The sequence below is a fragment of the Bos javanicus genome, chromosome 20, assembly GCF_032452875.1.
Source record: "Bos javanicus breed banteng chromosome 20, ARS-OSU_banteng_1.0, whole genome shotgun sequence".
Taxonomy (NCBI): Eukaryota; Metazoa; Chordata; class Mammalia; order Artiodactyla; family Bovidae; genus Bos; species Bos javanicus.
This window is the reverse complement of record NC_083887.1, coordinates 35,880,209-35,907,467: the sequence shown is the minus strand read 5'-3', so window position 1 is coordinate 35,907,467 and position 27,259 is coordinate 35,880,209. Positions and strand designations below refer to the sequence as shown.

Here is a 27,259-nt window from a genome sequence, read left to right as displayed (position 1 = left end):
TCTCAGAGTTGAGAGTTCTCTCTAAAACTAACCTGTTCATCTCCGCTCTGCACCCATCCTTCCCTATATTCCTGGGACCTTGTTGCCAGGATTGTTACTCCTCAATAACCCAAGGTTTCTTAATCTTTTGTGTGTCATGACCCCTTTGGCAGTCTGGTAAAGTCCATGGAACTCTTCTCAGAAGGATGTTTTCAAATGCAGAAAATAGTATGCCTGATAAGAAACAATTTTATATTGAAATAAAACTATATAATAAGTTTCATTAGTATAGTGCTGTATGTCTCTTTTTTTAATGAGCACTTTTAAAGAGATTTTAAAATTTTATTTATTTTTGGCTGCGCTGGGTCTTGGTTGCTACGCGCGCGCTTTCTCTAGTTGCGGTGAACGGGGGCAACTCTCTAGCTGTCGTGCACGGCCTTCTCGTTGCGGTGGCTTCTCTCGTTGTAGAGCATAGGCTCCAGGATGCACAGGCTCAGGAGCTGTGGGTCATGGACTTAGTTGCTCCCTGGCACGTGGAATATTCCCAGACCAGGGATCAAACCCGTGTACCCTGGATTGGCGGATGGATTCTTAACCACTGAACCACCAGGCAAGTCCCTATACGATTCTTTTTAAAGCATTAGAGACGTGATTCTTCAACGGTGGGTGCAATAACTACCATGCTTTCAAAGGAGTGATGAGCATAAGTGAGATTTTGAAATACCTGCTATAATGCCTCCCTGAGCTTCTGGGAACCCACCTTGTCCGGATCCTCTGGGTCCTCTGTTCTCCCTTTGTCTTCTCTGCTGGCTCCTCTCCCTTCCCTGGTGCTGTGGGAGTTCCAGGAGCCCTTCCATCCTGTCTTCTGTCAAAGAGCCCATCTGCTCTTGGTTTCAGGCTCACCCCCAGGTGGCTGCTGTCCCACCAGCCCTCACCTGTGTGCCGGATCTGCCGTGGTGCCCAGCAGCAGACACTTCCACCATCACCTTATGTTTAAAGTGAACAAAAGACAGCTTCTCCTCCACTCCTTGGAAGCCCGGTCCTGTTCCCAGCCTCCCTTATTTCTTTCCTTTTGCCTCTCTCCTTTCCATCTTCCAAGCTAGAAACCCTGAGGTTATGCTGGAGTCTTCTTCCACCTTCAGCCTCCAGAATGAGTTGGCTACTCCTCCTTGCCCTGTGCCTCTTTGATTGTTCCCTTTCTCTCCATTTCCTCTGCCATCAGCCTCTCCAGCCATGGTTTACCTCTCTGAGGGCATTTCTCCTCTTCCCCACCCTCATCCCTCACAATCCATCATGCATACCGTTGCCAACACGGTCTTGCTGAAACACTACTTCCATCAAGTAAATATCTCTGGCTGGCTTTCGAGCCCCCTCCCTGTCAACTCCTACCATAAAAAATAGTTACAAAGCAAATGAGTAAAATAATTGTTCCCGTGTATATATAAGATAAACCAAGGACCCCACTTCTTCCTGTGGCACCAGCACTTCTCTGAGAAAGACTCCCAGCCCAAGGAGATGGGTGGAGCCAGAGGACCTGTGAGAGTTTGGCTCCCTAAAGCCAAGTCAGCCTCTCTGTGGATGCTGGTGATGTTCTCAGGGCTATGGCTGGAGAAAAAGACCCGGGATCACTTCTATCTGAACTTATAGTGCCCCCCCATACCCCCAGCTGGACTTCCCACCTGGCTGGAGAGCCGTGCTGTCTGGAAGGGCTGTAATGAAATTGTGTTATCAGGTCCTGAAGTTGGTCTCCTCTCCTGGGTACACAGTGTGCCAAGCCCTTCCCCCTCCTCCTGAGGAGGCTTTGGGAGAAGAAAAGACGGGATCAGTTCAACCAACACAGATGACTGATGAGAAAAGGATAAGAGACTCATCCTGCTGAGATGACACAATCATGACATCAGGGCTCTTCATCTCACGAAGTCGGTGGGGGTTGGGGGTGGCAATGTTAGGAGAGGGGGTGAGGGGGGAGGGGGAGAGCTCCAGGCTCCATCGCATCGGAGACTGTGGGATGCCGAGCTGGGCTGCTCACGGCTCAACCACAGATGCACCCCGTTTTCTTCCATCCTGAGAAAACGTGCTTCGGACTCACCTATGTTGTTCTGGGCCAGGCTGTGACCCATCTGCCTAAGTTCTCTCTTATACACAAGGAGAAAAGGAAGAGCAGAGAAGCAGAAGTAAAGCAACCCAGGAAAAGTCAGCTTGTTTTCATTTCATTGGGCTGACTAGGCTTGAAAATGGCCAAGAGTACCTTTTACGGGTGTCTCCAATGTGTATTTGTAAAGAGAACTAAGCCATCTGATGTTGAACCTTTCAGCACTTTTTACTTCCGGTCACCTTCCTGTCCCTCATGAGACTGTAACTGGGGGCTGAGAAATAAGGATTCTGGAACCCCCTGCTAACCCCTGCTCCCTCTCTGCTCCTGTCAGAGGAGTTGATAACCCAGGCAGTTAATAAGCTTCGACAAGGCTGCTTACCTCCCTCTGTGCTTATCTTGCTCACCTCTGCGTTCAGCCAACAAGGCAGGCAGCACTTAAGGTAATTGAGGCCACACAAATAAGAAGGCTTTTTAACATAAAGCCTCTGCTGACATTGGAGGCATGGAAACACACTCTTGTGGGAACAGCAGCGAGGTGAATTACAGCAGAAACGGCTCCGTCATCCCTGTCAGGGTAGTTTAATATTTGATTTACTGTGTCCACCCTGTTTTAAAGCACCTGTGTGGCTTCTCATAAAGAATAAACCAAAATCAGATTAAAATGAAGGGAAGGGCCCACATCTCCTGAAAGCTGGTTTGCAGTTGTGCAGAGGAGCTGATCAACAGGAGACGGGCATGAGCTGTATTTGTTCAGAATCACACGTGGTCGGTCTGGCCAGTCTCGGACAGGTTCACTTGATGAATCAACTTTGTAATTCCTGTTCTGTTTTTAGGGGAGTGCAGCAGTGGGATCTGTGATGAAGCCTCGTGCATCAACGGTGGCACCTGCATGGCAAGCAAAGCCGATTCCTACATTTGCCTCTGTCCCCTGGGCTTTCGAGGTCGACACTGTGAAGACGGTGAGAAAGATGCAAATTGATGGCGATTTCTGTCTGCATCGTTAATTCACCTTAGTGTAATTTTTCATCAATGCATATTTAGCAAGGTTCCACATATTTGTATGGGATTAACGTTGCTTTGTGGGGAGGGATGGGAGAATCTTTTTTTCGAACCAGGTGGAAGTGTCTTCAGATGTCAAAGTGGCAAGCTGGCCAAAAGACAAGTTCATTTTTTGATGTTCTGGGCCGATGCTTTGGTGAGCTCCTCCTGGCCCTCAAATAACTCTGAAAAGCTTATATTTGTGTGGTTTGTGTCAGAATTTGAAGCATTCAGAGATCAGGCTCCTTAGAATATCTGACAGTTTGGAGAAAATGCTGGAAAGCCATACACAGAAACATTAACTCTGTGATGTTTCTTTTTCTTTGTACTGTTCTGCTGAATTATTCTACCTCTCAACACTGTACTGATTATTAATATATATACATATATACATGCACACACGAATACACACAATAATAATGGAAATTTTTAAGAAGATTTTGCAAAGAAGCAGGGATGAAAAAGTTTTATCTTTTCTACCAGTGATTCAGATTTGGCCCTAAGACACCATCATCCTAGAGAAAAGGTTTTTTTTTTTAACACTGTATAATTTCAAATCTCTTGTCACCTCGAAGAGGGTGTTGTGAGTCAGAGTAAGGAAGAGCTGTTCTATTCCATCTTCGTATTTCTGTAGCCTCACATACTAAAGGTTGGTCCTTGTTCTCATCGCTGCAGGTCAGTGGGAGAGGGGTGGCTCTGGTCATTCAGGGATGCCCTCTAGTGGCCCTGCTAGGATCTTAGAATCCTCCATTGATTCCCACATCCAGCCAGTAGGTGAGAAAGCGAGTGGAGGATGGAAGGAAGCTATAGGGGCCAGACCTGGAATGCTGTGTACTATTCCCAACCACATTCCACTGGCCAGAGCTCAGCCACACCACCCACTTCTCTTCAGAGCAGCTGAGAAATATCCTTGAGTTCTATACCCAGAAGGAAAAGAAGATGGCTAGTTCTAGCACGAAGGGGTTTCTAAACCACGCACTTGCTATTTCAGCTTTCACCTTGACCATTCCTCAGTTCAAAGAGTCTCTGAGGTCCTACGCTGCAACCCCCTGGCCTCTGGAGCCCCGGCATTACCTTTCCTTCATGGAATTTGAGATCACATTTCGGCCGGATTTGGAAGATGGCGTGCTCCTGTACAGCTATGACACGGGCAGCAAAGACTTCCTGTCCATCAACATGGCAGGGGGCCACGTGGAGTTCCGCTTTGACTGTGGCTCTGGGACTGGTGTTCTCAGGTAAGGGCTGAGACTGTCAGGGGCTCTCCTCCTTTCAGTAGCCACTTGGAAGAAAGGTTTGTCTTCAACCAGTTGGCTCTCTTCCTGTCTTCTGTATATAGTTGTCTTTTCTGAAACCTGTCCTGATTAATACAGATGATGTGCTTCCTAGAGATCATGCTTTCCTGGTGGCAAGGTTTCCTTTTCTCAAATAACTACCTAGCAGGTAGCGAATCTCTGCTTCAAACTATGGAAAATGGGCTGGCCTCAGATGGGGGTAAACTGTCTTCCTCTCCACCTGAGATCATGCAACACAATCAGCAGAAACTTCATAAATTGTCAATCAGTACCTTGCTCAGAGCATCACTTGGTGAGCACTTGGCAAATACATAACAACTAGTTGAAAAAGTAGGGATTTACCAGGTGGAGCTAGTGCTACAGAACCCGCCTGCCAATGCACAAGACTTAAGAGACACAGGTTTGATCAGGAAGGTCAGGAAGGTCCCCTGGAGAAGGAAATGACAACCCACTGCAGTATTCTTGCCTGGGAAATCCCATGGACAGAGGAGCCTGGCGGGCTACAGTCCACGGGGTTGCAGAGAGCAGACAAGACTGAAGTGACGTAGCATGCATGCAATAGAAATGTAATGAACAGAAATGTCCTTGGTGGCCTCACATTTTTTTTCCTCTTTGGCCATTGGAAATGGGGTGTATCACCTCCACATTCACATAGAAACATTAAATCATTATTCATCTGCCCTATTTCCCACAAATGTTCTATTGGCAAAAGCTTACCAGGTCATTTCCACGTCATTTCCATTAGATTAAGAGGACTTCAAAGGGACACCACCTTCCTCACCAGCCTTGAGTGAACACACTGCCAATCACATGCGAATAAATGCATAACTCACATAATCATGGTGTGACATGATGTCACCTAAAATATCACTGATCGATTATCAATCGATTGGGGTGGTCTCACTTTAAATCGTAACTTTCCTCTTGCATTATGTCTTTGATGGCAACTAGTTATTTGGCATGGCTCTTACCATTCTTCATATAAAGAAGCGGACAGAGAATCACCAGTGATCGCAAGGACCCTTCCCTGACCAGTGTGCTCAAAAAGGCTGTGTGATGACTGATTTCAATGGCATGGAGTAACTAAGTGCTTCTAAAGGGCTTGCTAGCGTCTGTGGACTTGGTTCTGGGTTATCAAAACTTTCCCTCTGTTACCTAGTCCTGTTCATCAACTCAGCAGATCGATTGTTCTCATAGAAAGTGGCAGGATCTCTGAAGCCCTCAGAGCCTGCAGTTGGAGGTGCCGGTGTTTTTCTTATTTGTTTGTTTCCCTCTTCTAACTGTGTTCCTCCCATGGGAGTTTTTACCTTCCAGCCGGAGGCCTGCTGATCTAATGCACACACGCTTCTTGTTCCTACATTTCGAGAATTCTCCTCTTTTGAAACTCACTAGGGTGTTTTGTTCAACAGTGCCCTGCAGCAGGAAATTGGTTAGTCTTTGTTGTTGTTTTAAAGGAAGTTGTGGGCTGTATTCAATCACAATTTATATTGCTAGACTGTCATCTCTAGAAAGAGTTCTTTGTGAGATGTTACAGTCATGAAGTGAAAGTGAGTCGCTCAGTCGTGCCTGACTCTTTGTGACCCTAGAATTCTCTAGGCCAGAATACTGGAGTAAGTAGCCTTTTTTCTTCTCCAAGGGATCTTCCCAATCCAGGGATCGAACCCGGATCTCCCACATTGCAGGCGGATTCTTTACCAGCTGAGCCACCAGGGAAGCCATGGTTGCCCTTAACTGCTGTTATCATTTTTCCTGACTGATGGAAAGTGCTTATTGCCTTAGGTTTCAACAGTTCTTTAAAAGTACAGTTCATTCTTGTCCTTAAGGTTGAATTCCTACACATCAGTTTAACACCTCCCACCTTGGGGAATGGACAAATATTTTTGTGTCTCTGGTTATGCAGGAACATCCTGTGTCTCAAGACAACTTTGGTAGGTATTTAATTGATTCAATTTACATATGATTATGCAAAACAGCCTAAACAACTCACTTAGAACAATTTGTCAAGTCAAGAAAGGAAGAAGACACCTTGAATATCACCTTGTACTTTCAAATGGCTCTTTCCTGGGTAAGGAATGACTGGAAGGGGCTGGAGAGGGTTGTGGCTCATCAGCCTTCCTCCTGAACAAATTGCCCCCTGCCCCCTGCACATCTGCAGTAGCAGCTCCAGCTGCGGGGTCACAGACACGTGGAACCTTAGAAATCCAGCATTTCTCTCTTTCATAATTCGGTGCCTATTTTTGATAAGAGTTATTTAAAATTTTTTTTAAAACATAAGTTATTCCTTCGCTGCTTGTCAGGAAAGGTGAATGGAAAAAAAAAATCTTTAGCATTAGGTGTGATGAAAAAGAAGCAAGAACTCAGAGTAACCATCATCTGCTCCCCTGGGCCACCCCTCTGCAGTGTAACTGACAATACCCATCACGGTTAATGTTTCAGGTGGCCCTTTGGAAAATGTTTATTTTAAAAACCATTTCCAGTACTTCCTGCTTCATTAAGACAATTCAGTGAAAGCCTGAGCTACAGGAAGCCGTGGAGTTGGCCACATCATTTTAACTTTAGGCAGAGGATAAGGTGGTCTAATTTATGATGAACTTGATTCAAAAATCGAGACAATTGAAATGAGCTCATGATGGCAGTGATCAATATCCCTGTGCTGAGGGAGGCAGTGTATTGACAGGGAATGACCTCTACAGGACAAGAACAGGCTCAGATGCTGTTAGTTATTATGGAGATGGGCTGCTGAATGAGGTCTTTATTGCATATTGATTGAGCCAAGGTGATTAAATTCTAATTGCTAAGAACAAATGGCAGAAGCATTTGCCAGAGCGAAAAATCAAGTGAGGGGTGGAGACCTTTCAGTGATTGCGCCCACTGGTATTCCTGGTGGGCTTCCAAAAACGATCCAGGACCACAGAATAATTGGGAGCGTCAGAGAAGGCCAGGAACTATATATACATCTTTAGGGACACAAATGCAATAATTATACTCTTTTTACACACCTCACTGTGAAATGTAACATGTAAAAATCTTACAATATCATTTAAACTTCAAGTGCTTCCATCTTGAATTAATAATTGAATTTTTAAAGTACTTTTAATTTTTTTCACAATATCAGACAATGCGGAATCTGCCTCCCAAATATTTTATTATGAAACACTTCAAACATATAGCAAAGGTGAAAGAATTGTGCAATAAACCTTAGACCCACCACCTACTGTCTACAGTTAGCATTCTGCTGGAGTTACTTTATCATGTGTCTGTTCATTCTTATATTCCCCCATCCATCCATCTTATTTTTTATGCCTTTCAAAGGATGCTACAGACATCATTACATCAAGGAATCTGCTTTACATCATAGCCTATATAGTTTTCTCTTCTTCAAAGATTTCGTGCAACTCTGGTCATATTTTACCCCCTCATCTTGAAAACCAGCCTAATCCTACCCCCATTTCATACTTGTGCTAAGGAATAAGTAAAATGATAAGTGAGATAGTCCTCCCATGAAGGAGTCCAGTAAATGGAGCTAGCCCTGCTGTGTTTTACGAGGGGGAATGAGGCTCTTCTCTTTGCTGGACAGGACAAGGTGCTGAAGGTGGGAACACTCCATCAGAGCCAGATTGGTGGACATTATCTGCAACGCCAGTGATGCTAACCCAGGTTCAGTTTCCTTCCTTCAACAGGAGTGAAGAGCCCCTCACCCTGGGCCACTGGCACGAGCTGCGTGTGTCCCGCACAGCAAAGAATGGCATCTTGCAGGTGGATAAGCAGAAGGCGGTGGAGGGGATGGCAGAGGTAAGAAGGACATCTGCTCCTGATGACTCGTGTGAGTGGGGTTACTGTTTCCTTCCTGTCCTGGAGACAAAAGCATCAGCACAGTGGTTAATACATGGACTCTGGTGCCATTTCACCTGAGTTAACACCCGAGCTTCCCACTGGACGAGCTCCTTAGCTTTGCAGTTCCTCAACTGGGAATGGGATTGATAATAGTAGGGGCCTTCATAGGGGAGTGAGCTAATACCAGTGTCACTTACAGAACTGCCCACCTGCTCCATGCCTCCCTGCCGACCCATAGCTTTGTTCACATTGCTATACAAGGTAGATCAGAACACAGCTCCAAACAGAGCCAGTGATGGGGGTGGGGGTGTGATCACACATCTGACAAGAACAAAGACTCTGAAACCAGACACCTAGGGTTCAAAATCTAGCTCCATTCCTTATCAGTGATGTGAGCTCAGACCAGTCTAATCACTTGATCTCCCAAGATGGTGATCTTGGGTGATCTTGATTTTTTTTTTGCATCTAAAAAAATAGGGTAATCGTGATAATAATAGCACTGCATTATAGGGTTGTGAGAATTAGAATAACTGTATTTCTCAAATACCACAGAACCCGGCATATGATCAGTGTTGTGTAGCTTTACTTATTATTATTTCTAATAGTGTACTCAGTTCAGTTCAGTCATTCAGTCGTGTCCAACTCTTTGTGACCCTATGTACTACAGCACACCAGGCTTTCCTGACCTTCACCAACTCCTGAAGCCTGCTCAAACTCATGCCCATCGAGTCCATGATGCCATCCAACCATCTCATCCTCTGTCATCCTCTTCTCCTCCTGCCTTTAATCTTTCCCAGCATCAGGGTCTTTTCAAATGAGTCAGCCCTTCGCATCAGGTGGCCGAAGTATTGGAGTTTCAGCTTCAGCATTGGTCCTTCTAATGAATATTCAGGACTGATTTCCTTTAGGATTGACTGGTTGGATCTCCTTGCAGTCCAAGGGACTCTCAAGTCTTCTCCAACACCACAGCTCAAAAGCACCAATTCTTCGGTGCTCAGCTTTCTTTATAGTCCAACTCTTATATCCATACATGACTACTAGAAAAATCATAGCTTTGACTAAACAGACTTTTGTTGGCAAAGTAATGTCTCTGCTTTTTGATATGCTGTCTAGGTTGGTCATAGCTTTTCTTTCAAGGGGCAAGTGTCTTTTAATTTCATGGCTGCAGTCACCATCTGCAGGGATTTTGGAGCTCAAGAAAATAAAGTCTGTCACAGTTTCCATTGTTTCCCCATCTATTTGCCATGAAGTGATGGGACTGGATGCCATGATCTTAGTTTTCAGAATGTTGAGTTTTAAGCCAGCTTTTAAACCCTCCTCTTTCACTTTCATCAAGAGACTCTAGTTCTTTTTTGCTTTCTGCCATAAGGGTGGTGTCTTCTGCATATCTAAAGTTATTGATATTTCTCCTGGCAATCTTGATTCTAGCTTGTGCTTCATCCAGCTCGTCTTTTCATGTGATATACTCTGCATATATGTTAAATAAGCAAGGTGACAATATACAGCCTTGACATACTCCTTTACCTATTTGGAACCAATCTGTTGTTCCATGTCCAGTTCTAACTGTTGCTTCTTGACCTGCATATAGATTTCTCAGGAGGCAGGTAAGGTGGTCTGGTATTCCCATCTCTTTAAGAATTTTCCACAGTTTGTTGTGATTCACACAGACAAAGGCTTTGGCGTAGTCAATAAAGCAGAAGTAGATGTTTTTCTGGAACCCTCTTGCTTTTTCAATGGTCTAGTGAATGTTGGCAGTTTGATCTCTGGTTCCTCTGCCTTTTCTAAATCCAGTTTGAACATCTGGAGGTTCTCTGTTCACATACTGTTGAAGCCTGTCTCGGAGAATTTTGAGCATTACTTTGCTAGCATGTGAGATGAGTGCAATTGTGCAGTAGTTTGAGCATTCTTTGGCATTGCCTTTTTTGGTACTCGAATGAAAACTGACCTTTTCCAGTCCTATGGCCACTGCTGAGTTTTCCAAATTTGTTGGCATATTGAGTACAGCACTTTAACAGAATCATCTTTTAGGATCTGAAATAGCTTAACTGGAATTCCATCGCCTCCACTAGCTTTGTTTGTGGTGATGTTTCCTAAGACCCATTTGACTTTGCATTTCAGGATGTCTGGCTCCAGGTGAGTGATCACACCATCCTGGTTATCCGGGTCATGAAGATCATTTTGGTACAGTTCTTCTGTGTATTCTTGCCGTGTCTTCTTAATATCGTCTGCTTCTGTTAGGTCCATACCATTTCTGTCCTTTATTGTGCCCATCTTTGCATGAAATGTTCCCTTGGTATCTCTAATTTTCTCGAAGAGCTCTCTAGTCTTTCCCATTCTATTGTTTTCCTCTATTTCTTTCCAATGATCACTGAAGAAGGCTTTCTTATCTCCTTGCTATTCTTCGGAACTCTGCATTCAAATGAGTATATCTTTCCTTTTCTCCTTTGCCTTCTGCTTCTCTTCTCTCAGCTATTTGTAAGGCCTCCTCAGACAATCTTTTTGCCATTTTGCATTTCTTTTTCTTGGGGATGGTCTTGATCACTGCTTCCTGTACAATGTCACAAACCTCTGTCCATAGTTCTCAGACACTCTATCAGATCTAATCCCTTGAATCTGTGTGTCATTCCCACTGTATAATTATAAGGGATTTGACTTAGGTCATACCCAAATGGTCTAGTGGTTTCCCCACTTTATTCAATTTAAGTCTGAATTTGGCAATAAGGCAAATTTAAGTCTGAATTTTGGCAAACTAGCATGACCTCAACAGTTCAGAATTTCCACTCAGGTTTATAACTTTCATCCATGTTTTTATTTCCAAGGTCATGTCTGAAGGAAAATGGCATTTTTAAGGACAGCTAAGAGACATTTGTTTTAAATTACAACGTACTAGCATTCTGTACACACATGAAATTTACAGACCCCTAAAAACAGAGGAGACCTCAGATTTGCCAGGATTTTAATTACAACAGTCTTCATTGTGTGCATCACAGATTTAAAGAAGGTATTGATGAATGTGACTGTTCTGATAAGAAAATGAATTGATAGGAAAAGAAGAAAGGGAAAGAAAAGGGACTCTTGGTGGGGAAGATCTTGGTTGAGGAGGGGAATAAAAAGGGAACTTATCAGGAAGGCAGCTTCAGGGACGACAGTGGTGGAAGGTCCTGTGAGAATCAAGGGCCTCCTTAGGAATCAGAAAAATCCCAACCTGGGCTCTGCTTCAAGAGGCAAGTACCCTAGAAAATGTCCCATATATATTAGGAAGGAAGGAAAGATGGAAAGAAGGAAGAAAGAGAAAGTAGGGAGGAAGGAAAGAAAATGTATAAAGAAAAACGGATTTTAAAGCAAGAAAGGGATGCACTTTCATACAGTCCAGAAAACAGCTGATTTTAGTCCTAGACAGAATTAGAAGCTCACAGGTGTAGATCTGACTGTGTGTTGACTTAATAATATAAATTCACAAAAGCACTGTATCACTCTAGGTCTTAGTTACCAACATCTGTACAACAGTAACACAAACAGGATGGGCGTGTTTGTAAATAGTAGGGTTAAGGCCTTTGATTATAAATAAGGAACTATTTGGGACACAGTATTTACCCTTGAGATCCTGTAGTGAAGAGACAGCACAAGGGTAGAAACCACACACCTCGGGTTCTGTTACTGCCATACCAGGACTGGTAGAACCAGCATCCTCTTTATCGGCTTTTTGAATGGATGGAGCTGCCCACCTGGAAAGCAGTGTAAGCAGGTAGGAGGGAAGGCGTGGCTGTTCTGTGTGCATCTGGGGGTGGTTCTTGGGAGGCCTCCCTGAGACCAGAGTGGGAAGACCCATGCTTGATCTCGGTGAGTTAAACCTTAATCAGATCACCCCCCGGGGTCTCTGCCCCGCAGCTGTTATACCCTGTTCCAAGGCTTGGTCAATGGGGATAGTGGTCTTAGAGCTTAGAGAAGGAGGGGGACAGGGGTTACAGGATACGCTGGAGGCTAAGCCAGCCCCTAAGTGTCCAAACCACACCCGACATCACGTTGCTCAGCTGGCTGCACTGAGAAACACCCACAGCCCAGGATGAGTCAAGCTGTGCAAACTCAAAGGGGCAGTGCTCCCAGGGCTTCAGAAAACCCATCAGGGGGTTTACTCAGGTTTTCCAGCCACTCTCAGCTTAACGAAAGTGGTGGATCCAGGCACTGAGCGCCTCACTTTGGTGGGTCTGTTTGCTTCCCTCCTGTGGTCCCGCTGCAGCCCCGCCTTTTGTCCACTTCAGGCGGTGGTGGCAGAGGCGTGGGGGGCAGGGGGCAGGGGGAGGACTTTGATGAGGAGCCAAAAGAGACTTCTGTCACCCCACAAGACCCCACCCAGTTTGCCTGACACAACCAAGAAACTCCCAAGTTTTTTTTAAAACAGCCTGCTTCTCTGAAGTCCCTTTGACCTTGCAGCCCTCCTCCTTTCTTCCTAGTTTTTTATTTTAAAGACATGATGACGATGGGTCTCTGTGGGTGTGTCCTGACAGCTCCTGCCTGGTTCCCTAATCCACAAGGATTCCTGAAATTGCCTCTGATGATTCCTTGCATCCCCATTCATTAAATAAGAACCCTCAAAGCTGCCTGAAGGTTATTGACAGAAGGCAGTTCAGCCTGTCTACTACGAGACCTCTCTGCTGTTACCCGGCTGGACTCAGCCACTCCGAGCGCTCCCCTAGATGGAGCATCCTCCTCTCTGCTCCCCTGTCTCCTCTTCTCTACCCCGACTGGACCCCAAATCCATTCTCCTCCCTCTGGCCAGTGATAGTCCTAAAATACAGATCTGATTACTCTCTTCCTGAAAACTCGTTGTTCTTCGGGTGAAGTGTAAGTTTCTATCCGTGTGTGATGTGGTCCCTCCTTGCCTTTGCCTGATACCCAGCATGCCCTCCAAGCTCTGACTCCAGCCAGTTTCTGAGACTCAGTTTTGACTCTTCCTGCTTCACCTCCCACTCCCTAATTCTGGAGCAGAGTATGAGATGCCCTATCCCTGCCAGGTGCCCCCATGGTCACGGGGCTTATCTTACCTGCCCGTTTACTGGTCTGTGTTGCCCCACAGTGTAAGCCCCTGGAGGGAGGGACCTGGGCTTTCTTATTTACTGTGGTTTGTGCACCACTTAGTACCTGGGACATGGTAGGTACCCAGTAGTATTTGTTAAATAATTGAATCCGGTTACACTTTGTATTTCTTTTGACCATAAATCAAAGGAAACAATAACTTATGTTACCCCAAATGTGTTCATTCCCAGAGGTCTCAAATTTACATGTTATCTTAGGGCATTTTAACATTTTGCTTAAGATGGTTGAAGGAGTTTAGACATTAAATCTCACACACAGCTTGTTATCTAGCCCAGCCGTTGGGTTTAGGCTGTTGAAATGACCAGAAGCAGGAGAAGCCTTTGGGGATTGACAGTAGGGATCTCTAAGAATCTGGAAGGAATTTCTCTGCCCTTTGTATATGATAACAAGGAATGCCTTCCACTCACCATGCTTTCCCTTTCTCTTGGCTTAAAGAAATTCTGTCTTTACCGTTAGTGAATATATCAATAAGTCCTGTACTAGAATTTGGATCATGTATCCAAATCTAGGCAAAGTGCTAAACCAGTGGGATCTCAGTGCCAGGAGAGGCTCAGGCACACGTGCGCCCCAAATAGCAGCAGCTTATAATGAGGGGTTATTTCTCATCCACATTACATGTCCATCAACAGTCAGCTGCAGCCTTAATCTGAGACCCAGGCTGAAGGAATAACAGTGATCCCCAACGTTTTTGGCACCAGGGTCCACTTTCAAGGAAGACAGTTTTTCCACGGAAGAGGGGTGGGAGGGTAGAGATGGTTTCAAGATTATTCAAGCACCTTACATTTAGTGTACACTTTATTTCTATTATTATTACATCAGCTCCATCTCAGATCATCAGGCATTAGATCCTGGAAATTGGGGACCTCTGGAAATAGGGGTAGAGGAACAGGGCATAGTGAACCACTCCTGGCTCTGAAAGACTCTGCCCAGAAATGATTCATTTCTCACCTGCTCATGTTTTGTTGACCAAAGCAAGTTACATGGCCCCACTTGAGACTGACAGGTTAGAGGTAGCCTTCCTGCAGGGAGAGAGTGACACCGATGATGTAGTGGTCTACCATATTCACTTGCATTTTCTGGATGATGTATCTCAGAAATGTCCAGAAATTTACAAAAAATCAAAAAGGTGGTAAGCAGCAATGAAATCAAGACAAAGGTTGGGCCAATATGTATAAAAATTATCATGATGAGTCTTGAGACTGCCTCAGCCATTTGTTCCCTAACAGGGAACCAGAGGCACAGTTGGTTATACTGTGTTTTGTTTTTAATCTGTTGGCAGGGAGGCTTCACCCAGATTAAGTGCAACTCGGACATTTTCATCGGTGGGGTCCCCAATTACGATGATGTGAAGAAGAACTCGGGCATCCTCAAGCCATTCAGTGGGAGCATCCAGAAGGTACAGGCTACCCTTCCTCACGTGCATGGTGTGAATTTGACTACCGACAATGGAATTGAGAACTGTGATCAGTGCAAACTGCTATACCCAAGAAAGAAACCATGAGGAAGTTTTTAACATTTTTAAAATTATATTTTTTTAATTCTCGGAGCATACCTGGTTTCCAGCCCCGCTTTCTTATAGCATCTGCTCCCAGCTGTGCCCAGCGGACATCTCATGAATGCAACTAATGAAGATGAATTTTTACAATAGATCTACTTAGAATATCCTAGTATTGTTGAGGGGGCAGTTGGACCAGGTCACTGCAGACACTTGTCAAAAAGGGAAGGCAATGGATAGAGTCTCATAGTGACTCCTGCTTCTCTTTGGGGTCACTTGGCTTTTTGCTCAAGGCAAGACCCAATTGTTTTTGCTGCCTCCACTTCCATCCCCACCACCCTGTTTTAATGGTTGTTCATCAATCATGTAACCAAACTTTTAAGAGCACAGATTAGAGTCCTTCCATAGGTTCTAGAAAAAAAATCCACTCAGCTAGTAAGAGACAGGACACTGATCCCATTCATATCTGTCACATGTTCCTTCTCTTGGGGCTGCCTGTGATCTCTCTGGTCATGAGATTATGTTCTGTCTACAACAGACATGTAAGTTGACCCACCAACCCAGAGTCCAGGACCAGTAAACATGGGGAAAAAAGGATTTGAAGAAAAACACGTCCGGTTCCTGGATGTCAGCCAAGTCCTATTTCTCTTGGCAACCAGTGAAGGAATGGGGGCCACCAATCCCTGAGGGGGATCTGAGGCAAAGTACAGGAGGCGCTAAGGTGGTGGAGGGGCAGTGAGAGGAGGTCCTCTCAAGGATGTGCACAGCTGGGCTCTGAGAAGGGCCCCAGGGACTCTGTCCTTCTCTGTGTCCCAGTGTGGGGCCCAGAAAAGGGACCCAGTCAATTTTTCCTCGCCCTGCTGTGCTTCCCTTTGCTGCTGAACTGTGAGGTCAGTGTCACCTCAGTTCAGACTGTTGTCCCCCACCGTGAGTGGGACTGGCCATGTGAAATCATGGGTTTGAAATTCTACCTTAGGAGGTAAGCTGAGCTGCTGAGAGGCTTCATCTTCCTTCTGAACATGTCAGGCTTTGCTCTCTTCACACAACACACACAAGCCTTTCCTCCTTACTTCCTGGAAGAGCCCCCTCCCCTCCCAGTGACCCGGTCAGTAAGCGAAAGTGAAAGTGTTAGTCGCTCAATTGTGTCCCGACTCTTTGTGACCTCATGGACTGTGGCCTGCCAGGCTCCTCTGTCCATGGAATTCTCCAGGCAAGAATAGTGGAGTGGGTAGCCATTCCCTTCTTCAGGGGATCTTCCAACCCAGGGATCAAACCCAGGTCTCCTACCTTGCAGGCAGATTCTTTACCATCTGAGCCACTATGGAAGCCCCAGCCCAGTCATGGCACTTGACTCAGTTTCTCTTGACTCGGTTTTACAATCATCACTCACAGCAAGAAAGGGGGAGCGTGTGGAAAGGTTCCGGCTCTTCTCTGGTAGATTTTGAGTGGCATGCCTGGAGGAAGGTTTTCTCCCAGCTTTCCTGACTCTCCAAAAACTAGACAAATCTATGGAAACATGAATGAGTGGCCAGAAGTACCCTTGCTAACCTCTTAGGATCCCCTGCATGCTGGAGGTTACCCTAGAAGCTCTCTCTGTCTGAGTTCTGCAAAGCCTGAAGAACCCTGAAACACCCACAGCTCAGGGCCAATGCACACTTCGTTTATTTGGAGTCGGGGAGCCCAGTGACCTCACTCTATAATTCATCAGTTTCACTAAAGCCCCATTACAGGGAAGAGGGGTGAGAGCAAAGAGCCGTCTGTCCTGGTTAATGTGCACAGCAGCGCTGAGAATATGACCTGAGTTTCACTCCGGGGAAGAGGATGTGGAGAGGTGGGGATTCCGGAGTGCTGGGGAAGGAGGAAGCAGGAGGGAGGGGGGCAGTTGGGGAGACTGAGTTGATAGAGCTGGAGGAGGCTGCAGAGAATACCAGCCAGGAAGACACAGCAGTACATTTCCACCACCTCCAGACTCTATCACCGCCCCCGGCCCCACCTTGGATTCCTGCCTCTGTGACATTTTGTGTTGTATTCTTCCTTACTCTGCTTTTTAGCCGCATGTCTCAGCCTTGGCTGCATCTTAGAATCGCCTGGAATGTTTCTTTAAACTTGCCGGTGACTCAGTTTCACCCACAGAAATTCTGGTTCAGTTGATCTGGGTGGGGCTTGGGCATGAGTATATTTCTTAACCCCCTCACCTCCCATGATTCCAATATACAGCATTAGAAACCAAATTTTGTAGTAATTGGTTCTTCTTTATGATTGCTCTGAGTGGCCAGGTTTTCCAGAACCAGAGGAAGCTGCTTGTTTAGTCTTGTACATGATGCAGATTCTCTCAAGCACGAAATGTAGTCATTTCCATTCCTGCGTCATTCACAGAACTCCGAAAGTAGTAACCAGACTTTATCTGTTTATTTTTAAAGCTCCCCCCTACCCTAGGCATAGTTCAGGTTGGTGTGCTGAGGGAAGCTGTAGAAGACTCCAGAGCTGATTTCTGAATCCCTGAATTGCTTTATGTTTTCTTTCCTAAGATCATCCTGAATGACCGGACCATCCACGTGAAGCATGACTTCACGTGGGGCGTGAACGTGGAGAATGCAGCCCACCCCTGCGTGGGGTCCCCCTGTGCCCATGGGGGCAGCTGCCGACCCAGGAAGGAGGGCTATGAGTGTGACTGCCCCTTGGGCTTCGAGGGGCTGCACTGCCAGAAAGGTATACTCTGTGTGTGTGTGTGCATGCACACACTTCTGCTTCCTGGAGCAGAGGGAATGGACACACTGTTTGGGAGACTGCCACTCTTAAAGGACCAGTTGATTACCCTGAGACAGCCATACTGTTTATTTTTATTAACGATGTCAACAGCATATTAGATGATTCTTTACCAGCTGAGTCACCAGGGAAACCCAGATGATTAATTATATTTATATATATATATAAACTACTTTAACTATTTAATAAGAATTAAAATGCTGAAATACTTCTGTAAACAGTAAGTAAATAGCTCCCCATCACAGCTACTATGGCTCCTTCTCTGAGAATTGCCCCATGGTCTAGAATCAAAGGGTTAATTCATAATACTGGGTGGGGGGCGGTTTCCAGGACCCCTGATCTGAGCCTCTCCCAGAGTCTATCCTGACAGGTGAATGCCTGGGCTTTATAGACTGATAAATATTTTGACAAAATATTTTTGACTCCTACCTGTGAATGCTACAAAGGGAACTCTTGCCAAATATGGCATAATATGAATTGTGCATTAATTGCTACAAGCTAGAATATGAACAACCTTCTGCAGACTGCTGTTTTCCATGCTGTATATGTTTCCTCTGTACCTCAGTTTCTTCATCTGTAAAATGAGAATAATACAGAGATATTGTTTAACTCAGAGAATGGTAGTGTAGATTACATAAGGCAATGTGTATTCCTTAGAAGAGGAATGAGGCAGAACTCATATTTCTCAGAAGAATACCTAGTAAGTAACAATAGCACCCATTATCCATTATCTGATGCTGAAGCTGAAGCTGCAGTACTTAGGCCACCTGATTCGAAGAGCCAACTCACTGGAAAAGACCTGATGCTGGGGAAGACTGAGGGCAGGAAGAGAAGGGGGTGACAGAGGATGAGACAGTTGGATGGCATCACCAACTCCATGGACCTGAGTTTGAGCAAGCTCTGGGAGATGGTGAAGGACAGGGAAGCCTGGCGTGCCGCAATCCATGGGGTCACAAAGAGGTGAACATGACTGAGCGACTGAAAAACAACAAGCCATTATTATTCTTGGTGAGAAAAATAAAATCCACCAGCAGGTGCTGTGAGCACTTAACTTCCAACTTGCCTTTGTCTGAAAGCAGAGCAGATCCCAGATTGCAGGTCCTGCTGGACTGTTTTCCACGCCTGCTCAAGGGAGGCAGAGGCCAGGGTGGGGTCTAGAAGAGGCCCGCGTCGTGCAGCTGCATCATGGTGAGCCACATGGACCTTCTTTTTAGAATGTCGGGGAGGCCTCACCTCTCCAGGAACTAATAAAAAAGGTATACAGGCCTGAAGGCAAGAAGGCAGCAGTCCTAAGTGAAGCACTGCTGTCTCTCTCTTTCCTGTTTTTTTTCCCAGGTTTTTGATTGTTCTCAGAAGTAGGGCTTAGAGGAAAACTGAAGACTACAGGTAGATATTTCAGTATCTGGAGTGCTAGGAGAAGTTGTTGTGCAGCAGTCTTGGAAAATATGAAAGATGCCAATTAGCCAGTTGGAAGATTAAGTAGTAGTATATTGAAATGAGTTTTGAAACCCTCACGGCAAATCATATGAAATAAGTTTACAAATGTATCTCACTCTAGTGATGAACCCCTAAAGAAGAGGAACTGAGCCATTTGTGAATGATCCTGATTATAAAGCTAACAAGGAAATCACTGTTTAGCTAACAGCAGGTACTTGGAGAGATTTAGCTCAAGAGTGGCCTGTTCATTCAGAAAATTGGATCTAGATTTCACACATCAGTGTTTGACTCTCCTAAGTCTCCAATTTTACCACAGGCAAATGCAAGCTCGCTCCTGCCTTAGATGCTAACACTAAGGGTCAATATATAAAGTCCAGGATTAAATGAACATTTAGCTTCTGGAATTAAATAGAAAGGAAAAGATAATTGGTACCTTGGTAACCCTTGTTTCCTGTTACAGAACATTAACCATATAGATGTAAAGAGCTTTGCAACTGGATTCAGGTTCAATGAGAAATATACCTCTCCAAAATGAAAGTCAGATCGCTGATGAGGGCCTGGGCCTTCTGGCAAGATCCAAGAGATTGGGCAGTGGCAGTGTGGGGTGGTCTAGACAGCATTTAGACCCCTTTTTTCTGCAACATCCTAGGCTACAACCAAGATTAAAACTCAGAGCATCAGCTGCTTTCACATTGTATCAGCATTTCTTCATGCTTTGAAATAGGGTATTTCTGGCAAAAAGGCAACTGTTGCCAGTCCTAGGAAGATTCATGCATAGGAGGCATGGCCTGTATCATGTAATTTCTTCTGCTGTATGGCTTGGGAGGATTAACGGAACTGTGGGTACAGGTTAGGGCTGTTAAGGACAAATTTTTAGGCCCCAGCGGGTACATAGAGGTACACCGTTACCATACAGACTGCTGTGATTGTTCAATAAGCTTGTAGGCCTGGATAAGTGTCAGAAAGAAAGGAAAGAGAGCTGGCAAACTATACTGTTCCACGGAGATGCAAAAGAACAGTCTAAAAGCTGGGATATATTCTTAGCGGGAAAGACCAAGACTGGTTAAGAGCCATCCTTGGTTATCAAAGAGAATCCCACCTGATCCAATGAGATGCTTCTTACCCTTATATATTTAACAGCTTTTCCCTCCATGTTGGACAGATCTTTCTTCAAAAGCACAAACGTGTTCCCTAGTGTCTCCCACAGATGTTAAACCACCCTTTTACAGTGTGCAGCATGTCGGAGAAACCCCCAATGCCAGGCCTCACTCAGTCCATACCAAGGGGCACCTTCTCCAGCAGGAAGTTAGTTCTGGGGATATTCGGTGAGTCTGGGTCTCTCTGCCCTCCTCAGTGAGGAGTTCCACTGGGCCCCTAGTCAGGAGACTAGACACTTGTTCTCAACTCTTGGTAGTACGGGAGGGCTGGGGCTGGGGCGATTCCAGGCTCTCAGACCATCAGACCATTAGGAGGGTCTTGGGAGCCCCATCCCACCCTTTGTCTCTGCAACATCAGAGGCTGGAGCAGAGTCTGAGCCCAGATGGAGGTGGGCACTGGGCTCCCACGGAGCTGCAGGAAAGTGAGCCTCTGTGCCCCAGGTGGGGCTGGAGAAGCCAGAAGGCCTTCAAGGTACCAGCCACAACTTCAGATACCAGCAGAAACTGTAAGGCGCGGTGGTCCCCTCACCTTCCATCTGGGGCTCTCACTCTCGTGTGCCTTCTTCTACCACAAACCTCAGCACCCCATGCTGCAGCCCAGTCCTGAGGTCCCTTTCTTATCTCACCAGAGGGGTGTCAGAAAGCCGATACTCCCCATCCTTAGAGATTTCTTTCTTCTTTCTCTCTACTCTCATCCAAATTTGCCCATTTTGTGTCCCAGGCCGTAAGAGCTCTTGTGTCTAAGTTACTAACAAGGGAAAGCAGAGTTTCACAAAGCACAGGTGAAAATTTAAGTTCTAAAGAATACTAATGGTGGTTTTGTGTTCGCACAGAGAGATAGACAACATAACATTCACATGCGCAGAATGGGAGGGGAAATTCTGTGGTCTAATAAAGTGAGTCGCTCTGTCATGTCTGACTCTTTGGGACTCCATGGACTCTAGCCTGCCAGGCTCCTCTGTCCATGGAATTCTCCAGGCCTGAATACTAGAGTGGGTTGTCACTCCCTTCTCCAGGGGATCTTCCCAATCTGGGGATCAAACCCAGGTCTCCTGCACTGTAGGCAGATTCTTTACCATCTGAGCCTGAAATAAGACTGAGTAATCCTGGGTAAACCATCGCTTCTTCTGTGGGACTTCTCAGAGCCTTTGATATGTTCTGAGTGTCCAAGACAAGGGTGTAGAATGCATCTCTTTCCTCCAGGGTTTCCCCCAGCCCATGGCAGACAGGCCACTTGGGAAAGGACCGAGCTCTGATGGTACTCCCTTCCCTTCCCTTCCCTTCCCTTCCCAGATTACTGAGAAGTTCTGACTCAGACGGTGCAGGACCCTTCAGGCCACTAGATGGGAGTGTTTCTCTGCAGCAGCTGAAGTTCCACTCAATACCAACACCGAAAGCCACTGGCTTAGGTCACACATTTGTCAGGGACACACAGTCCTCAAAGATGGGAACCTGCCTGACTCATAATGATTGACCACATTCTACACACTTCACAGTGTATTTAGTAAATTCATATCAAATTGCTGAGTCTGATTGGGGGACGGGAGTGGGGGGGGAGTCCCAGAGCATTAAAAAAAAAAAAAAAAGTAGCTTCATTAAATATGAGCTGTAATATAAGAATACTCAGTATGAAAAAACACAAATTCATAAAACATATAAATTGTGCATACTATAGGGAATTTCTTTTCTTGGGATGGTGTATCCTTAACCAGTGCAAGATTTGGAGGCATCCAGCCTGGATGTTGATTTTTAGATAGTTGAAGGCTGGTAGTGTAGAAAACAATTTTTTAGCTATTACTTACTTTGTGGCTGCAGAGTCAGCTTCATGGGACCAGATGGCTGCTCCAAGCAGAGCTGTCCAGCAAGGGAGAGTTCTGCCTGTGGATGAGAGAGCTGCCCACCCTGGAAATTGTTCCCTGGGACTGGATTGCCATCGCTCAGGAGGTTGTGGGGAGAAGTCCTGGCTGCTGGAAAAGCTAGGTTACAACCCCAGCTCCTTCCTTCACTGGTCCTGGGACTGCGTGAAGGAGCCAGCAAGTTTTCTTCCACTCTTTATAGTCCACTGGGAATTTCAAGTCCCTGAAGTGGAAAATTTGCCTGGCTTGCAGGCTGGTTATTCATTTTGTCACCAGATGTCTCAAGCTTTTAGGTCTAAATGTGAGGAAGCACCAAAAACAGTCTTTGAATAGTGCCTTTGCCACAAGGAAAAATAAAGACAGTGTAGAAGAAATTAGATCTAAAGGGTTAGGCTAAAATATACTTGTGCTGACAATATTTAAAAAAACTGCAAAAGGCTAGAAAGGACTAGATGGCTACTTCTAACTGTAATGTTTTAGGATGGAATTAATGTTTATCCACATATACTGATGACACGGAGTCTATTTTCACTGTGTTTGTGTTCAGTGGTGTCATTTCTAGAGTGTTCGCCTGCTCTTTATTAATCACAAGATCTGAACCTTGTAAAGGGGGTGGGGTGGGAATTAGGGTGATCTTTTCCACTGTGGAGAGAAAAGAGGCAGCTGGCTGGCTTATCATTCCTTTTTCACGTGTAGCCTGGAGCCAAGGAAAGGTAGTGGTCATTGACAAGGTAAGTAACTCTCCAGGAAGTGTTTTCTCCAGGTTTAGATTAAGTGGGCATTGTTAGTTCAAGGTCAGGGGAGCCCCAGAGGTGTTAGACAGTTTATTAGACACATCTTCCTGGTCCACCACCTCCTGCACCCCAGTTACAGAGCCGAGAACTGCGGAGGTGTGTTGGGTGATTTGGTGCTAACCATGCTGAGAGAAAATATTTCCAGCGGTTTCTCACAAGGGGAACGAGTGGATTCACGTTCCCTCAGAGGAATGTGAGTTCCTGCAGGGCTTCCCAGGGGCTGTGTAAGGCCACTTTCCAGCGATCTGCAACCACAGTAATTGGGATTTTACAGTGACTGTGAGATTCTGACTTGCCCTGTTCTGTTTCATGCTGGCATCTGGCAGAGTGTGGGAACTACTGCCTCAACAGTAAGTACAGTGAGTCCTCCGAGAAGCTGGGACGGCTCCTGGGCTGGTGCCAGGTCAGGCTCTGGACAGGCTGTGGGCACAGTGCTGGCCAACCACCTGCAGAGGGTAATGGGGGACACACCTCTCAGAGGGGTTGCAGCCTCCCACCGAGATCGCCAGCCCTGGGAACACACTTGTCTCCCGGCTGGATCTTGGGAAGCCCTGAGCTAGAGGGGCTTAGTCAGCAGCTGGAAGGGGCTCAGGCATACACCCCTTTGAGAGTCCAGGTGCAGAGCACGTCCTGATCATTTCCAGGAGTGGAGACCCATGTCCATCCAATAACAGCAGGGATGGGCCCTGCTTGCGGCTGAGCCAAACCCAGCAGGCACTCCAGAGTGACTGGGAGGGATGGCTTCTCCTCCTGTCTGGCATCAGCAGCTGGCAATTCAGGGTCTGCCCGCCCAGGTGCGAGCTCCCCTGTCCTCCTGCGTTTCCCCACTCTTGCTTCTTGTACCCCATTCTTACCCTCTTCTATATTTTTGCTTCTCCTGGACTTCTCCCCCAGCCGCAGCTTTTTCATCCTCTCTGCATCCCCTGCCTGGGGATGCCATCCACTTGGCTGTTCATTTTTGTGTTGTTGTTTTTTTTTCCCACACCTTCTCCTCCTTTGCTTCTCTGACATTTTCTTTTCTCCTCCTGTAACGTCTACTTTCCCCTTCTTCTTCTCTCTTCCCACCAACTTTCTACTTGTGGCATTTTACATCTTTTTTCTTCTCTCAGCTTCCTTTTCTTCCTTCCTCCTCCTCCTCACTTAAACCAGAGGGTGGAGCAGCTCAGAATTTGAGATTAAAGAGCCATCACTTCCGACTCTAAAAGGCCCTCCGGGTCGACAGCCCCTTGTCCTGGGCCATGCTGCCTCAGAGGACAAGAAAGTAATTTCTTGGATAGTTACCTCAAAAATTCTCTTTAAAATGTTTGCTTCTCTTCCTCTCCTTCTTTTCTTTCTTTCTTTACCCTTTCCCTCCCCCAACTTCTCTTTTTCTTCCTTCCTTTTTTTTTTTCTTACTTTTTATGAAGAATACAGAAGCATGCTGTGGGTGACCTGCCAACACAGGAACTTTTATTTGGGGGCCCAATATCATTATGGGCTCCCCAGGTGGCTCAGTGGTAAAGAATCCACCTGCCAATGCAGGAGACACCAGAGAGGCGAGTTCGATCCCTGAATGGGGAAGATACCTGGAGGAGAAAATGGCAACCCACTCCAGTATTCTTGTCTGGAAAATTCCGTGGCCAGAGGAGCCTGGTGGGCTACAATCCATGGGCTTGCAGAGTCCAGATATGGCTGAGCACACATGCGCAATGTCACTGGGTTTTGTGTTTTACTATTATTTTTTTTCTTTCTTCCTTCCTTCTTTTCTTTATTGCCTTCCTTCCTTCTTTTTAATGTGTAGAAGTTGAGTTTAAACTCTCCTGTCATTTGTAGTGTCGATAATTACACATTTTTTCTCTCCTGGATGTAGAGATCTTAGTTAATCTTCTTTGTGCCAACCACATATCTTGTGAAACTATGACTTATTTTATAAGCTGGCTTATTTTCTCTCATTTTGCACATTTCTTTGAACATGAGATTCATTTTACCTTAACTTTTTTAAATTGCCATTTCTTTGTCTTTCTAAAGAGGAAAGTGATATTGCTGTGATCTCTTTAGAAGAAATCCTCTAAATTATCCCTAATTCATGACACCAAATGCTACTACTTAACTTATTCCTTTATTCACTGTGTGGAAGAGGGTGCTTCCTCAAGAAAACAAAGTAATGAGAAGGAAACACTTCTAAAATATTGGAAAGAATGCTGAGGGCCAGAGTTTGGTTCATGGTCTGTTTCTCTCTTAGCTGTATAATCTTGGGAAAATCCTTAATGATTATGTGCCTCATTTTCTTTTTCTGTAAAATGGGAATATCCAAGCCTCCCCTTCCCCGATACTTGCTGCTCCTTTGTATGACTGTGGTAAAAATTTTGTGAAGTAGAACACCAGAAGGTGCTTCACAAAAAACAGTCAAAGCCTTATCCATTACTAACCCGTATCTGACGTTGTGACCGAATGGGTTCTGGACCAGGTTGGTTTCAAATAGAGAAGTCCTGGTGGATTTTGTTGGGGGACTGTTTGCCTCCCTTGGAGAACTTCTAGGGCTATCCCCAGCTGCTCCTCACGTGGCCCAGGGCCTGCCCTTTAGCTTCCAGGAATAACTGGGCACGATTCAAGGTTCAGTATATTGCAGGGCCTTCTCGGTAGGGCTGAGGCAGATAACAGTGACGGCCAGCCCCAGGGCGGGACCAGCAGGGAGAGGCCAACTCCAGGCTATCAGGCCAGGTCATCCCACAGCAGGCCAAGTGCCTGTGCAGCCAAGAGGAAGGGGCTGCCAAGTTGATAAATGCCCTATTTCTGGGAGCTGGCTTTCGTTCTTTTCCTGCCTCCTGGTGGAGTCCTGGGGTCAAGAGAGCCGCATAGCACATAACCTCCGTTTTCTGTTCTGTCTCAGCGATCACAGAAGCTATTGAGATCCCGCAGTTTATCGGCCGCAGTTACCTGACGTATGACAATCCAGATATTCTCAAGAGGTAAGAAGACCCCTCGAGCACCTTCCTTATCTCCTGGGAGGTCAGTTTCTCATTATCTTTCCCAGAGCTTTTCCTTATCTTCCATGCCAGAAGATAATTCTCCAAGAAGGCACGAGAATTTAGCTGAGTCCCAGGGGAAGAAAACATACAAAATAAACATAGAAACTAGAACAAAACAACACATACAAAAAAATAACCCCACAAAAATGTAGCCTTTGAACCAACCTCATGACTTAGCAGCAGCAGCAGCAGCATGACCAACAACCCAGAGCCTTTCTGGTCAAAGAGGGACAATGGTCAGCCCTGGGATTTCTGATACTCAGGCTTTGAGGAGCAGTGAGAACTCAATGCTCCTGAAGCCATGGTTCCACGCATGCGATTTCCGGCAGGGGAGTCAACTTCATGCTACTTTGTGGCCATGCTTTGCCTAGAGCCAGCCGTGGAAGGGTTCTGGCACGTCTCCAACCAAGCAGAGAGCTCCAAGTCCGTGCCCTACTTTGAATCATCATCAGTGAGGTCCACTGTCCTCTTCAGGCTTTTTCCAGTTTGGTGGGGGGGCGCTTCTCGGCTCTCTTCAGGTGGATGCAAGAGCATGACCAAAGAGATGCCCACGTCACAGCTGGGACTTTTAATTGCTGGTGACTGAAGGTCCAGCCCTGCTCCAGAGTTCAAGCTCCTGGTTTCAGTTCAGTTCAGTCGCTCAGTCATGTCCGACTCTTTGACCCCATGGACTGCAGCACTCCAGACCTCCCTGTCCATTACCCACTCTCGGAGTTTACTCAAACTCATGTCTATTGAGTCAGTGATGCCATCCAACCATCTCATTCTCTGTTGTCCCCTTTTCCTCCCACCTTCAATTTTTCCCAGTATCAGGGTCTTTTCAAATGAGTCAATTCTTCGTATCAGGTGGCCAAAGTATTGGAGTTTCAACTTCAGCATCAGTCCTTCCAATGAATATTAAGGACTGATTTCCTTTAGGATAGACTGGTTGGATCTTCTTGCAGTCCAAGAGACTCTCAAGAGTCTTCTCCAACACTGCACTTATAAAGCTCCTGGTTTGGAAGAGCCTAATTAGGCTATTTCCCATGAGGAAGACTGGCTTTGGTGAATCTAGTGAAGCTCGGCTTTGGTGCTTTCAGTTGGCCTTTTCTCTTTCTTTTCCTTCCCCTCCACTCTTTGCAGTTCAGAGAGCACCACTCCCCACCCCACTGCCAGCACAAATCTGGATATTTTCCATTGTCTCAGGTTGATTGCCTCGTCACAGACTAAGGCAACTCTTTAAGCCAAAGGCACACAGTTCTTAGGGTGGAATTTGGTGGTTTTTCAAGGAACAAAGGTGGTTAAGAGACATTTTCCTGGGGCATTGGATGTCCCTGGTGTTTCTGAACACAAACCAGACAGGCCCGGCTTTGTTCCTCTAATCCCATGTTGTGTTTCTTGAAGTTGTCTTGTGTGGGCCATAGGCGAAATGGAG

The 27,259-nt window shown here is 45.9% G+C and overlaps 1 protein-coding gene and 1 long non-coding RNA gene across 3 annotated transcripts in view; one reads left to right on the top strand and one right to left on the bottom strand.

Moving 5' to 3' along the window:
- EGFLAM (EGF like, fibronectin type III and laminin G domains) overlaps nt 1–27,259 on the top strand; it is a 193,843-nt gene that overhangs the window by 150,162 nt on the left and 16,422 nt on the right. For both annotated transcript variants that reach the window (XM_061393685.1, XM_061393686.1), the window contains 6 exons: nt 2,908–3,033; nt 4,104–4,347; nt 8,085–8,196; nt 14,612–14,728; nt 17,356–17,536; nt 25,707–25,785. In XM_061393685.1, coding sequence (XP_061249669.1) covers nt 2,908–3,033; nt 4,104–4,347; nt 8,085–8,196; nt 14,612–14,728; nt 17,356–17,536; nt 25,707–25,785 — 859 coding nt within the window. The remainder of the gene's footprint in view (nt 1–2,907; nt 3,034–4,103; nt 4,348–8,084; nt 8,197–14,611; nt 14,729–17,355; nt 17,537–25,706; nt 25,786–27,259) is intronic.
- On the bottom strand, nt 7,531–15,928 carry LOC133233660 (uncharacterized). The gene is made up of 3 exons (XR_009731797.1): nt 15,799–15,928; nt 14,281–14,351; nt 7,531–8,256 (listed from the first exon to the last, which is right to left on the bottom strand). It is a non-coding gene; the product is annotated as an uncharacterized LOC133233660 (long non-coding RNA).